The 13,892-nt window shown below is 41.7% G+C and overlaps 1 protein-coding gene across 2 annotated transcripts in view; it reads left to right on the forward strand.

Annotated features, from left to right (window-relative positions):
* Positions 1-1,405: 1,405 nt before the first annotated feature.
* Ttc21b (tetratricopeptide repeat domain 21B) overlaps positions 1,406-13,892 on the forward strand; it is a 71,966-nt gene continuing 59,479 nt past the window's right edge. The window contains exons 1-5 of one of the 2 annotated variants that reach the window (XM_051184554.1): positions 1,406-1,463; positions 5,470-5,599; positions 5,693-5,803; positions 10,087-10,253; positions 12,136-12,258. In XM_051184554.1, coding sequence (XP_051040511.1) covers positions 1,443-1,463; positions 5,470-5,599; positions 5,693-5,803; positions 10,087-10,253; positions 12,136-12,258 — 552 coding nt within the window. In that variant the 5' untranslated portion in view covers positions 1,406-1,442. Of the gene's footprint in view, positions 1,464-5,469; positions 5,600-5,692; positions 5,804-10,086; positions 10,254-12,135; positions 12,259-13,892 lie in introns of those variants that run through there. The other variant, XM_051184555.1, reaches the window with a different exon arrangement.

Genomic DNA, 13,892 nt, shown 5'->3' on the forward strand with positions numbered 1-13,892 from the left:
TGGATTAGAAAGAGATTTGGGTAGGTGGGGGAAAATAGCATTATAAAGGGACTCCATGCACAAGAGCTTAGTGAGGAACAAATGGCCACAAGTAACTGTTTGGTGCTAAACAATTTTACGTTTAGAAACTCGACAAGGAGCTAAGTCCATACATTCCAGTGTTAAACTTTCCACGGGTGTGGGCTCACTTGGGCTTGACAGGTTGCAGGCTGATCACCAAGGTTTTATTATCTCGAGGTTTTCTGTGCTGAGTACTTTGGGAACCAGGTCAATAGGTATTACTAACTGCCAGGACTATGAATTTTAGAAACAATACCATGGTGACATTATGTGCCTCGTTGGGTGGAACATATTTTAAAGAAAAGCCTGTGGGAACCTTTGTTTCATTTTCAAACCCGCAGTCAGCTTGCTGGCTCTCACAATGGATACATCTTCTAAAGAAGAGAAGCCCTCAGGGACCCAGGAGGGTCGGGAGAGTTGGCCTCCTTTCAGGCCTGTGAGTGGAGGAGGCCCAGCCACTTTGGGGCTGCCTGGAAGCAAACTGAAAGGTGGAGAGGACCAGGGTGCCAATATCCTCTTCAAAGGCACTCAAACAGCATCTAAAGTCCTTTTTGTCACTTTCAGGGGCACCACAGAGGGGGGAATTAAATGTTCAGCGTACGTACGTGTCTGTGAGGGACGGTTGTATCCAAATTATAGCAAACCCTTGGAAATAAAAATCTGGAAGAGATAATTACACATTTCAAATAGGACTTTACGGTGAAAATCTGGTGGACCGGTTTAATAAACACCCAGATAAGAAAATTACAGCAAGCAGTGCTTGGTAAGATTTAAACAGGCCCAGGCCAGTCTTTACATTTTTGCCAAGCTGTGATTTTTTTCTGCGCCACCTTGTGGCCCAGATGCTATTACTACACATGGCAGGTAAATCATTTTCCCTGGTCAAACACTCCACTAAGCCGCATTGCGCAAATCAAAAAAAAAAAAAAAAAAAAAAAAAAAAAAAACCTGAGAAAATGGAGTCTTGTCTTTGTTTGCTGGGAAGCAGTATTGCCCTTCTCCCTATCCTACTTCATCATCTTTCATCTTTATTCTTTAATCTTATATCTCTAGCTCCACCCACCCTCTACTCCTGGCGTGGCTCCCAGGTTGGACCTCCCTTTTGCGGCCCCACCATTCAGCCGCACTCAGTGCCCAGCGAATTCCAACCTCAGTCGCCCTCGCGGTCCTCCCTCGGGGTTCCCTTCCAGGCTGCTCCGCTGCCCCTCCTTCGCAGTCGTGCGGCAAGGCTCCGCCTCCTCACTCAGGCAGCCAATGGCGATCTGGCCACGCCCTTCGCACTGCCCGCGGCGTCCCTTATGGTTTGAAGGCCCGGGCAAGAGGGTCTGCTACCCTGACGCTGTGGCTGGCTGTGGCGGGCGCGCTCCGGGCAGCTGGTGGTCATGGACTCCCAGGGGCTGAAGGTGAGCGGGCGTGGGCTGGGCAACTGGACACTGCAACGTGATTGGTACCTGGCCAGGGTGGTATGGGCAGCGGCCACTCATGCTGAGGGCCTGCGGCCTTGGCCAAGATGTCGCCCCCCCTCCCGGACTTACCCTCCCCAAGGATGATCCCGAGGCCTAGGCACAGCCACTGCCTTGCCGTTAACGGCCAGCCCCCAGCCTGCTGCTTGTGTTGCCTTTGGACTTCTAATGGGGAAGCTTGCTTCCAGGTGTCAATTTTGTTTTTTGTTTTAGGGACTTAACAGCCACCCTAAAGTCCTACTCAGCACTTGTCTGTTAAGGAGCAGGACAAGATATGCAAGCAGTTAAAGACAGACTGAAAAAAAAAAAAAAAAACTGAGGAGTATTTAGCATATGAAAATGTTCTTCTGATTGATGCATTCAGCAAATGTTTCAGAAATGCTGAAACAAAGATGTGGTTTGGAAATGCAAGAACTTTCCTTTTGGGGTGATGGTTTTTTTTTTTTCTCTATTCGCTGCTCTTGGATTTGTTTGGTATTTGTGGAGCTCCTCTTCCTGGATGTCTCCTGGAAGTTGCAGCTAGCAGAACAGACTCCTGGACATTAAATGGACCCGCTTGCAATCTAATGCTGGGAAAATCCCAAGTACATATAACAAGCATTGTTTGACTGGCTTCTGTGTGTCTTGCACTATTGTGCACTATTGTACTTAAGATACAGGAGTAAAACCATGCCAGGTCTTGCACCTTACACTTGAGTTTGAAGGCAGTAAAAACAGTGAATGCCATGTGAGCTACTAATAGTGCACAGAGGAAAATCAGCTCTGAAGGTTAATGATGACTGAAATGTCTATTTTTAATAAATTTCTGCATCACCTTTCAAGTTTTTCCTCCAGCTTTTAAATGTTTCATCACCTCCAATCTACCCTTTGGGTTGCTCAAATGAGTTCTGCAATAAAACCATTTAAATGATAAAACTATCATTCAGTTTTTCAGCATTCCACCACAGGAGTGGTGCCTATTTTAGGATACTGTAGTGAGAACCAGCTGTGGATGTAAACGAATGAACATCCCCATTTGTCAATAAGTCTTTATGAGCTCCGAATTTGTCTATGAAATGTTTCTCTTGGCCCCTCTTCTCCAGCCATTTTTTCAGCTGATGGGCCATACAAAACCAAGTGGGAAGCCCAACAAGTCTTGGCCCATTGTTGTGGATTAAGGACTGGCTTTTAGCCCTGCCCATCACCACAGCCATCTCAGATACTGTACTCTTAACTCTTTGTTGCTACTCCTCTTCCTTATAAATTCCTGGACCTTTCTCAAGAATCATCAAGGCAAACTATGCTGTTGCATGTGGGAGGAGGAGTAATGAACTTATAAATTGGCGAATTAGCTCTAAACTGGTTTGGAGGAGTTGGTTCTCTGGTCACGCATGGTTATCAAGCTAGGTACAGTGTTCTGTATTCCCAATTGCAGTGTACTGGTCACTCTCTTACATTAATTATTGCATTGTATCTCAGCTGGTGTTCGGATTATAATTTCACCAGGAAGTTCAAGATTTTTTTTTTTTAGGGCAGTGACCACTCTTACTAACGTTTTTCAGTACCATATAATTACTCTCTCCTCAGTATGTAGTACTAGAAGGTAGTTAGTACTAGCACTAGAAAGTAAACAGCAAATGCTTGCTAGACGGCTGAGCATGGCTAAGTGACTACTCTCCGCACTCAGGAAACAGGAAGGAAGACAGCAAGTTTGAGCCAGCCTGAGCTACATAATGATGTTTGTTGGATTAAATAGTCTAACTTGAAGCACAAGAGTAACAATAGATATGGATAGTAACATGAAAGCCAGAGAAACACACACTTATAGGCTGCCTTGATTAGCGACGCTGGGTGAATGGGAAGAGAACGACATGGTTCATTTCATAGTTTGGGTAGCAGGTGGCAGAATATGATACTAAAGTGTGTTGTGAAAGAGCAGGAAATGGAATATGGGTCATTCTCTCCCTCCATAAACAAGGTAGAGAAGGGGTTTGGAGCAGTATTCACAGGAGGGGAGCAGAGAATATTGTGTGACTGTGATCTAAAAGATTGGAGGCCTCCAGAATCCAGATTGTGAAAGAGCCGTCTGCATGCACGTCTGTCCTTTCTGTTTCTTATTCATGCTAGACCTGCTGCAGTCAGACAGTGGCACAGGATTCAGGATTCCCAACACACCTTTGTTTATGAAGTAAAGGAGTTTGTAGTCACAGTCGGTAAGAGTGTGGCTTCCCTCTTTGAGTAAAGCAGCAGCTAAACCTTAGATACAGTTCCAAGAAACCTTAGAGCAGTTCCAACTGGTCATAGCTTGTATGCTGCCTATGGCAACTAGACACAGCTAGGTCATCTGAGAATAAGAAACTTCATTTGAGAAAAATATCTACATCAGATTGCCTCTAGTCAAGTCTGCAAGAAAGTTTCTTGATTGATGATTGTTGTAGGAGGGCCCTTCTTTCTGTGGGTTTTACCACCCTGGGCTGGTTCTCTGTGTTATAAGAAAGCAGGCTGAGCAAACCAGTAAGTCACATTCCTGACTTTCCTGCGCTGCAAACTATAAGGTGAAATAAACTCTGTTCTCCCTAAGTTGCTTTTAGTCATTGTGTTTTATTAGGGCAGGAACTCAAGGGAGCATTCTGGAGACAAGATCATGGGTGGTGGTGTAGTTTGAATGCAATTGGCCTCCATAAGCTCATAGGGTATAGCACTACTGAGAGGTGTGTCTTTGTTGGAGTAGGTATGACCTTGTTGGAGGAAGTGTGTCACTGTAGGGGACAGGCTTTGAGTCTCATATATATATATATGTTCAAGCTATGCCCTATATCCCAGTTCATGTCCTGTTGCCTGCATATCAGGATCTAATATTCTCAGCTACCTACCTCTTCAGCACCATGTCTAACTGCATGCTGCCATGCCCCACCATGATGATAATGGATGGAACCTCTCAACTGTAAGTCACCCAGTTAAATGTTTTCCTTTATAAGAGGTGTCTTAGTTATGCTTCTATTGCTGTGAAGAGATACCAGGACCAAGGCAACTTAATAGAAGATTTTTTTGGAGGTTTGCTTACATAAATTTCAGAGGGTTAAAGTCCAAGACCATCATGGTCAGAAGCATAATGGTAGATGAGAGATTATGTCCTGATCCACAAGCAGCAGGAAGTGAGAGATAGGCACAGAGAGACAGAGGAAGAAAGAGAGAGACAGAGACAAGAACAAAGATACAGGAACTGTCCTGTGTTTTTGAAACCTGTAAACCTCCAGATACATACCTCTTCCAACAAGGCCAAGTCTCCTCATCCTTCCCAAACACTTTTACTGACTGGGGATCAAGGGGACCATTATCATTCACCCCACCAAAGTGGAGCAACACTGCTTGCTGGTTTGCTTTTCATGGCTCACTCAGCTTTTTTCACCCACCTGCCCATTGGTAGCATGTCCAGAATGGGCTGGGCTCTTCAACATTAGTCATTAATCAAGAAAATGCCTCCACAGACTTGCCTACAATCTAATGGAAGTGTTTTGTCAGCTGAGGTTATCTCTTCCCAGATGATCCTAGTTTGTGTCAAGCTGACAAAACCAAACCAAATAAAAAACAGAAAAACACCAAGAGCAGCTAACCAGCCCAAGCCTCTTCATTTTCTCGGTTCACATTCTTTTTTCTCTTTTCTTTTCTTTTCTTTTCTTTTTTTCTTTTCTAAAATGTAGCCAAAGAAGGAAAATGTAAAAGTAGTCTAGTATTGTTGACAAAAGTAAATGAGGGGGGCAGAAATCACATTGAAAAACACTGAGCTCTCAGTAAGTCTGTATCATTCTGCCTCATACTTACTCTTATGTGTCAGTTCTCAGTGGTATTTTACCAGTAGAGAAGACAATGTATTAAGTTCTCGCTTATCCAAGATTTTAGATTGATACTGCTTCGAATATTTCTCAGAATGGCAGATTGCTAACCTTTAGCCATCATTTCCTTTTAGACACTCATTAATTACTATTGTCAAGAGAGGTATTATCACCATGTGTTGCTTGTTGCCAGCGAAGGGATGAAGAGGTACAGCACTGACCCAGTCTTCAGGTTTTATCATGCCTACGGTACCCTGATGGAAGGTATGCTCTAGCACTCAGATGTCTTCACATTCTCTGAATCCTGAATTTGAACTAAGAATACTTTTCCCCCCCACACCTAATCTTGATTTCCAGGTAAAGCTCAAGAAGCCCTTCGGGAATTTGAGGCCATTAAAAATAAACAAGACGTGTCACTGTGTTCACTGATTGCATTAATGTATGTCCATAAAATGAGCCCCAATCCAGGTATAGTATAGGATTTTCTATATTTGGTTTATTTTAATTTATGGCTATGTTATGGAGAGAACATTGTTCTGTGTAGTAGTTGGGATGGAAGTAGCATTGTAATTTTCATTGGGTAGCAGTTGGAACATTTGGTTATATTATAAAAGGAACATTGTTCTGCATAATGGTTGGAATATATGGCTATATTATGGAAGGAACATTGTTCATAAGCTGGTCTTTAAAGTTGAGTTGCATTGTGCTGATGAGAAGTGTAATCTGTGACTGAGACAGGAAAAAATTCAAGCTATAGGTAACTTAAAAATATTCGTGTACGTGTATATGTGTAACACCAGCACTATAAATATTTCAAATAATTAAACTTCATGTCATAGAATGAGTTTTTATATATTAGAAGTATTTTTAAGAAACCTATCACATACCTCTCTCATGCCAAGCACACATGCAAAGATTACAAAAACAAAATAAACAAAACATGACAAGTAAACAGTTATGTGCATCTGTTAGGAGTATGCTACATAAAGTTTCAAAAATAGGAAAGTTACAGCAAGTGATCCATACATATGTGCATTGGGATTGGACTTAAGAGTCAGGTAGTTTGGGAACTATTACTGACACTACCCCTAGCATTTGTATCATTTTAGAATGATTACAATTTTTTATAAATTTCATTAATAAAAATGCTATAATATAGTTGTCTATCTTGAGAATGGCATAAACTACTCAGCTGTACTCCAGGACCAAGTGTCATGTTTGAACATGAAAGGTGGATAGTCTGATTGTGTGGCTGTTGCTTTCACTTTGGCACAGTGGCTCCACCCTAATCTGCAGTTTCACTAAGCATGTGATTTGGCAGTTATGGCCTGCTTCTCCAGCCTGGCCTCTCAGACCACATCTTATGGGAATCCTGTTCCTGCAGGCACCGACTCTGTCAGTGCCACTAAGGGTAGCTTTAACTAAATCTCTATCATCTATTTATGAACAAGACTCGAGATTCAAAGGCTGGGGTGAAAACCTGCAAGCTCGGAGAGGCTAAGTAACAAAAAGCTAACCTTTTCCCCTTGGCCTTCAAATGCCCTCTAGCACAAAGCTAACCTTCTCTCCTTGCTGATGTCCTCAAAAGCCTCATGTTTCTGCTTTGCCAAACCAGAAAAAGCCATGTCACTCCAAACCCATCCCTACTACTTCCTATGTCTCTCTCTCCCAGATGTCCGCTGATGCTGTATGACTACTTTCTGTCAACTAAATGCAAACTCAGCCTTCTGATCCAAGGTTAATTTTATTTAATCAACACAAATGCAAACTTGGGGTTCACAGTGTGATCAAATATCCCCCAACATGTGCCCAAAATATTTAATTTTTATTTACTTAAATTAAAAAATGTTACTATTATTTGTAAGTGTGTCTGGCTGTCTGTATATGAGGCAAGGGGCATGTGTGGGGATGTGGGGCTTACACATACCATGCATGTTAAACTTTTCTCTCCTCCACCTTTTAAAGAAGAGTTTCTCATGTTTTTGCCACATTGGGAACTCAAGGGTATCTGACCCATCAGCTTCCAAGTGATTCTTCTCTGTCCATGTCTTAGTTTCCTGTTGCCATGACAAAACCCGGTGACCAAAAACAACTTGGAGAGAAAAGGTTTATATCATCTTACAGGTTGTAGTCCATCCTTCAGGGAAGTCAGGGCACAAATGCAGGACAGGAATTGATGCAGAAGTCACGAAGAAGTGCTCTTCACTGGCTTGTTCCTCATGGGTGGCTCAGCCTGCTTTCTTTTACCATCCATGAGTACCTGCCTTGGGGCACCACCACCCACAGTGGGCTGGACCTTCTCACATCAACCATTAATCAATAAAATGTCCTGAGGGCTTTCCTACAGGGTAATCTGGTGGGGGAATTTTTTTTAGCTAAGTTTCTTTCTTCCTAAATGACTTTAGCTAGAGTCAAGTTGACATAAAAACTAGGCAGCAGAATTGACTGCCAATCTGACACACAAATGCATCATTCTTCATCTAGAACCTTCCGTTCCTATTGTCGTGAAGATGACATGTCAATATTAACACAATACAAAAATATTCCAACTTTTTAAAAGTTCCTCGATTTTTAAAAATTTAAACATTTTAAAAATTGTTAAAATATACAAGGTGCTAAAATATTGTCTATAAGATTCCTAAGTCTCTGGTAAATTCCAGTGTCTCTAGAATTCTAAAGTTACTTTAAAGTATCCCAAGGTCGCCAAACTGCATTCCTGTGAACTTAAAAAACAAGTTAATTACTTTCTTAATTCAAGAGGGAACAACCAAATGTCAACAGTGTATAAACTGAGTGTTCAATGTCTGGGATTTACTCATGACTCATGATCTTCTGGGCCTCAAAAGGCTTAGACAGTTGCACTTCTCTTGTTCTACCATTCATAACACCTATAACTTGTCTAATGGGCTCAGCCCAGCTTCATCTATTCCTATTGCTGTTCTTGGTGGTCATCCCATGGTACTGGCATCTCCAAAATGCTGGGGTCTTCACAACTAAGCTGCACCTGCACCAGTAGCCTCTCCTGCCCTCTCTTCAGGGCTTCAGATCTTGCCACATGGTGGCAACCTCAGCTTCTCTCCATGACCCCTTCAAGCCTCCAAAACCAGTACTACCTGGGAGACTGTTACATATACCAAGTTTAGCTGCCAACACAAAGTATGACCGTGACCTCCTCTGGACCACAGTTTTCTGTGTGCTGACTCCAGGGAAACACTCCCCAGAAGATCTTGCTTTAGTGATGCTGGTATCTTCTTAATTACCACAAAATTCCCAGGTCCAGCTAAACCATCATCAGTTGTCCCCAAGCAAAAGATTATCTTCACTGGCTCTCAGCTATTTTTAATCATGTCTGATTTTTCAGCCCTAGCTGACCAGAACCATAAGTTCTTATTTGAAAAAAATCAAAGTGCCATGATAGAGTCTAACTTTCCTCTGACATTTCAGAGTTCAGGCCTGCATCACCTGCACTGTTCTCAGCATTATTTTCTAAGCCCCCACAGAACAACCCACTGGGCTCTGAGCACACAATGGCTGTTCCAGCCCCAAATCCCAAACACATAGTTGGGTCTGTTACAGCAGTACCTCATGATCTGGTATTAATTTCTCTTGTAGGTAGGGATTTTGTTGCTATGATAAAACACCACTTTCAAAAGCAACTTGGGGAGTAAAGGGTCTATTTCTTCTTATAGTTTGTAGACCATTATGCAGGGAAGTCAGCAGAAAAAGATGCCAGGCCATGGTGGCTGGGAGGTGGGGGACAGAGTGGGGGATGCTCCTTGCTGGCTGGCCCCTCGTGGCTTGCTCTGACTACATCTGGGACCACCAGCCCAGAGTTGTCACCAGACACAGTGAGCTTGGCCCTTCCATATCAACGATTAATGAAGAAAATGGCCCACAGGCTAATCCTTTAGGATTATTTTCTCAGTTGAGGTTCCCAAATGACTAGTTGGTATCAAGTTGACATGAAGCTAAGCAACAGTCTGCCTCCCATCTCGCTGTAGGAGTTCTGAAATTGCCCCCACATCTGGGGTTTATAGATGGGTTCTGGGGATCAAACTTGTGATACCAGGCTCGGGGTGTAAGCACTTTTACATATTGAGCCATCTTACCAGCTCCAGTTTTAATTTACTTTTTAAATTCCAGGCTGATACCTGATCCAGTTACTAGACAAATTATGTATGGAACAAGTTGAGTGTATAGCTCTGCTTTTCAACTCTTCTAAGTTTAATGTATGTTTAAAGAATGTACACATTCTTTCTGAAGAAAAGTTTGCCTCAATTGAAATGTAATGTAAGCCCATTTCAAAGATTTAGTTTTAAAAAAGAGCAAACTCACTATACCCATTTAGTATTTACAATTTGGACATACTAGTTTAAATAAGGCATTATTAAGAGACATTTGGCTCATTTTCTTTTTGAATTTTTTGTTTTTATTTTCAAGACAGGGTTTCTCTGTGTGTGATCTAGCTGTCTTGGAACTTGCTCTGTAGACCAGGTTGAATGGCAAACTCACAGAGATCTTTCTGTCCCTGCCTCCCAACTGCTGGGATTAAAGGCATGTGCCACTACTGCCTGGCTTGCTCATGAAGCAGCAATATTAGCAGTATTGAGATGACATGTATGGTAGATATTTTGTTTTTTTAAAAATGCTACCCTTGAGAGTAACTAGTCTGTACCAGGTTAGTCATCTGACCTATCATAAAAATTCAATCTGGAATTTAATTTATATTTAATATTATTTCCCCCTATCAGATAGAGAAGCTATCCTGGAATTAGACACCAAAATGAAGGAGCAACGTAAGGAAGCTGGACGCAAAGCCTTGTACCATGCAGGCCTGTTTTTATGGCACATTGGTCGCCATGACAAGGCCAGAGAATATATTGACAGGATGTCAAAAATGCCACATGATAGCAATGAGGTGACCACTTTTCCTGTTTTAAAACAGTAATATTAAAGAAAGGTTGTGTTATTATGTAGTAGTGTCTTTAGTTTACTTCTTTATTACAGCCACTCTGTTCTCAATGAATAACAACTTTCTTTTAATATTCTTTGTTGCAAAATAAGAATTTTCAAAGGTTGCTTATTTCTTGTGTCATGAGCTTATTTGTTAGCTTGAACTTACAAATATCCTTATTTTATATATATATATATATATATGAAACATGCATAAATAATATGGTTGGATTGAGGTTTCCTCTCTCTGTACGAGTAACTCTGGAATAGATCTGTATTGTGCCTCCTTCTCTTTCTCTGTCCTCTTCCTTTCCTTTCATTGAAGATGTCTACATTAAAACACCAGTGTGTGCACTGTTAGTAATGCAAGCACAGAGAGAGCACAGGCTTATTTTCCTGGGTAAATCAGCGTACAGCACATGGCTAGCCTACTTCCTCAGGAGACTTTGAAATGGTAAGAAATGATGCAATAAAAGAGCACGGGAAGATAACTGCTGAAATTACTGCTTGCCTGTTTTGTACAAGCCATTACTTTGATAAACATTTTTCCTCAGTCGCTTAACATCTGTAACATAAGTGATTCAGGAAGTCACTAAAACCAAGAAAACAAGCCCCCAAATGCCCACCCCACCCCCAGCAACCAGTTTCACCAGTAAACCTGGAAAGGGGGAGTAATTACCCCAGGTTGGAAATAATAGGTAGAACGAAGACACACATCATTTCTGCTTACCTTGAGAGCCTTATATTTGATGAAATGTGGGGTACATTGTAAAATGGTAAAAGAACACCATGGAAAGATAGAAGGATCATGACTGCTAGGTATGAGTATCTATATAAGTTGGTAGATATTAAGATATCCTTAAAGACTTTGAATCATGGAAGTTACATTATTACAGTGCATCTCAAGAAAATGAATAGTTTATATGCTGAACTTATTTAGACAGAAACTAACATTTGGAGAAAAGAGTATATACTGGCAGAAGATTTTGAGGAGCAAGAGGAACAAAAAAATGTTAAACACCAAGATTTGTCAGCTGATGCACATAGTGAAAGAAAGACAACTCAAGGGGTTCCTCAGTGTCCCAAAATCTAGTGAGATCTGGTTTCCGTGAGAACGTGTTGAGCAAAGACACTGGCAGTAGGGGGCAGTGATGTTTTGTCTTCACATGAGCTGTATTTCAAGTGCTCACAGAACAGAATAGCAGATGAGCTTTGGGGAAAGGAAGAAAGCTGAAGGTTTAGGGCTACAACTGTAGTTTGTCATTTACCCCCCCCCCCGAAGTAGCTGTTGAAACCCATTCTGATAGTAAAGTGGTCTCCTTAATTGAGGGGGTACTAGTTGATAGTTTCACCCATATTTTCAGGCAAATATGCAGGGAGGCAAGTATAGCTGTTATTAAATGCCTCTAAGTTAATCTAAAAAGCACAGCAAGGAAAACATATCCCACTTATTTGACTTCAAAAAGAAATTATCTTCTTTGCAGTCATGCAGACCTTCCAGTTTTCCATTGAAAATAGCCATGGGTTCAGTTTTTTATTTCCCGAGACGTTTTTAATTAACTAGACTATTGCAGGGCTTGTGAAGGTAGCTGTGCACTTACCCTGGTCTTCATTGTGTCTGAAGCAAGGACTCATCTCTATTCCTCACCCTATCTCTTTGGGGCTGCATGCAAAGGGAGGCTACCCTTTCTCACAGAGTGAGCCACATGACAGCTCTTACAATGCTGTTATCACAGTGGTCATTTACTATTAAAGGCTCAGAGAAGGATATGTGTTTCAGCAGTAATATAATCACTGGCAAACTTCTTGATATTCATATTGACTTGAGTAGTAACTTTCTTTTTCAGGGACCGATTTTGAAAGCATGGCTTGACATTACAAGAGGGAAAGAACCTTATGCTAAAAAAGCACTAAGGTATTTTGAGGAGGGATTGCAAGATGGAAATGATATTTTTGCTCTGCTGGGCAAGGTGAGTTGGAATCAAAGTGAAATTAATCAAGTGTTTTAAAATTTAAAACTCTTGAAAACTGTTAAAATTAAATAGGTCATATAAGCTGATATTTGTGATTCTGTCCTCAACTGTGAGAGGGACTTGTTAGTAGGACACAGTAGAGGATGACTATCTAGTGAAGGGCCTGATTTCTTGACCAGTGTTATGTGGGCTGTGGTAGCTTCTTTAATTCATCTCTGCACAGTGTTTCCCTTACATCTAATATGTGTGAGGTGTCACTGGAGAAAAAGCATGCCACGGAAAAGATAAACACCTCATGCTGTGGGGCTTTTCTTCTACTAGAGAGACGAACAGTGAGTAAAATGTGTAATGTATATGACCAGACAGTAGGTGAGAAGTGCAGTCAAATATAAAGGAGGGATGTGAGATAAGAGCCGAGGCATGAATTTGCAGTTGGAAATGAGGTAGTCAATGTATTTGACTTTTGAACCAAGACTTATAGACAGGAGGGCTACAGCTCTGATACCATGGTGTGGAAAACATTAAAAATGAGAGGTGACAGATTTCAGGTACTTTAAGGCACATTCAGGGCATATCAAGAAATCCAGATGATCATAGGAGAATGAGGGAGAAGTTAAAGGCCAGAGGAAAGAAGGGGAACATGACCCAAGGTCAGGGATGGTGAGGAGAGGCGACCTAATGGGTAAGTATCTGGCTTTGGCATTGTATTTGTATTGGAGAGGTAGATAGTGCAAAGCTTGAACAGTTTTTATCTTGATTTGTATTTTGAGGATAAACAGTTGACAGTCTTTAAAAATCATCGTTGGGTTGGATTGTTTCAGTTATATCCTTTCATCTATGGCCACTAACATCTTCTGAACACCTCTCAAAATTTATCAGTGGACTGCAGTGAGATGGCGTAGCAGGTAAAAGAACTTGCTACAAAGCTCCCAAACCTGAGTTTGATCCTCAGAACCTAAGCATGGGAAGAGAAGATCCAACAGACCCTGAAAGTAGTCCTCTGACCTCCGTTGGTGTCACTTGTATTCATTTGCAGTGATAGTGGGTAAAAATGCTTTCCATGGAGACATAAGGGCATAAAGTTGATCCCCTAAACCAAAAAAGGTTGGATGCAATACTGAGTTCTGTAATTCTAGCACTCTCTGGCAAGATATGGAAGGGGGGATGGAGCCCACAGGATCACTCAGAGGCTTTGTAAGTAGCTCTGCTGGTGTACATGGGTAGAGAGAGACAAGAACAGAGACCATGCCTTATACAGAGGGAGAGAGTTGACTCTAAAATTAGTCCCTGACTTCCCCATTTGTGCTGTGGTCCATGTATACCTGCACTCTATCCCCACAATAAATAAAATTAATATTTTCTCATTACCATTTTAGAAGCCAGAAAGATGGTTCAGAGCTTAAGACCTCTTGCAGAGGGTCTGAGTTGTGTTCCCAGCACCCATGTCAGGAGTCTTCCTGCAACTTCGACTCCAAGCAATTTAGTGCACTTTTCTGGCCTCCAGGGGCAGCACTGTTCATGTGTGCATACTCGCACATAGACATCCATGCATACACATAGTTAAAAATAAATCTTAAAAAATATTTGTTTTAAGCAGTGCTGGGGGCCTCTTACAAGTCCAGGGCTAACCA

Source organism: Phodopus roborovskii, unplaced genomic scaffold (assembly GCF_943737965.1).
Source record: "Phodopus roborovskii unplaced genomic scaffold, PHOROB, whole genome shotgun sequence".
Taxonomy (NCBI): Eukaryota; Metazoa; Chordata; class Mammalia; order Rodentia; family Cricetidae; genus Phodopus; species Phodopus roborovskii.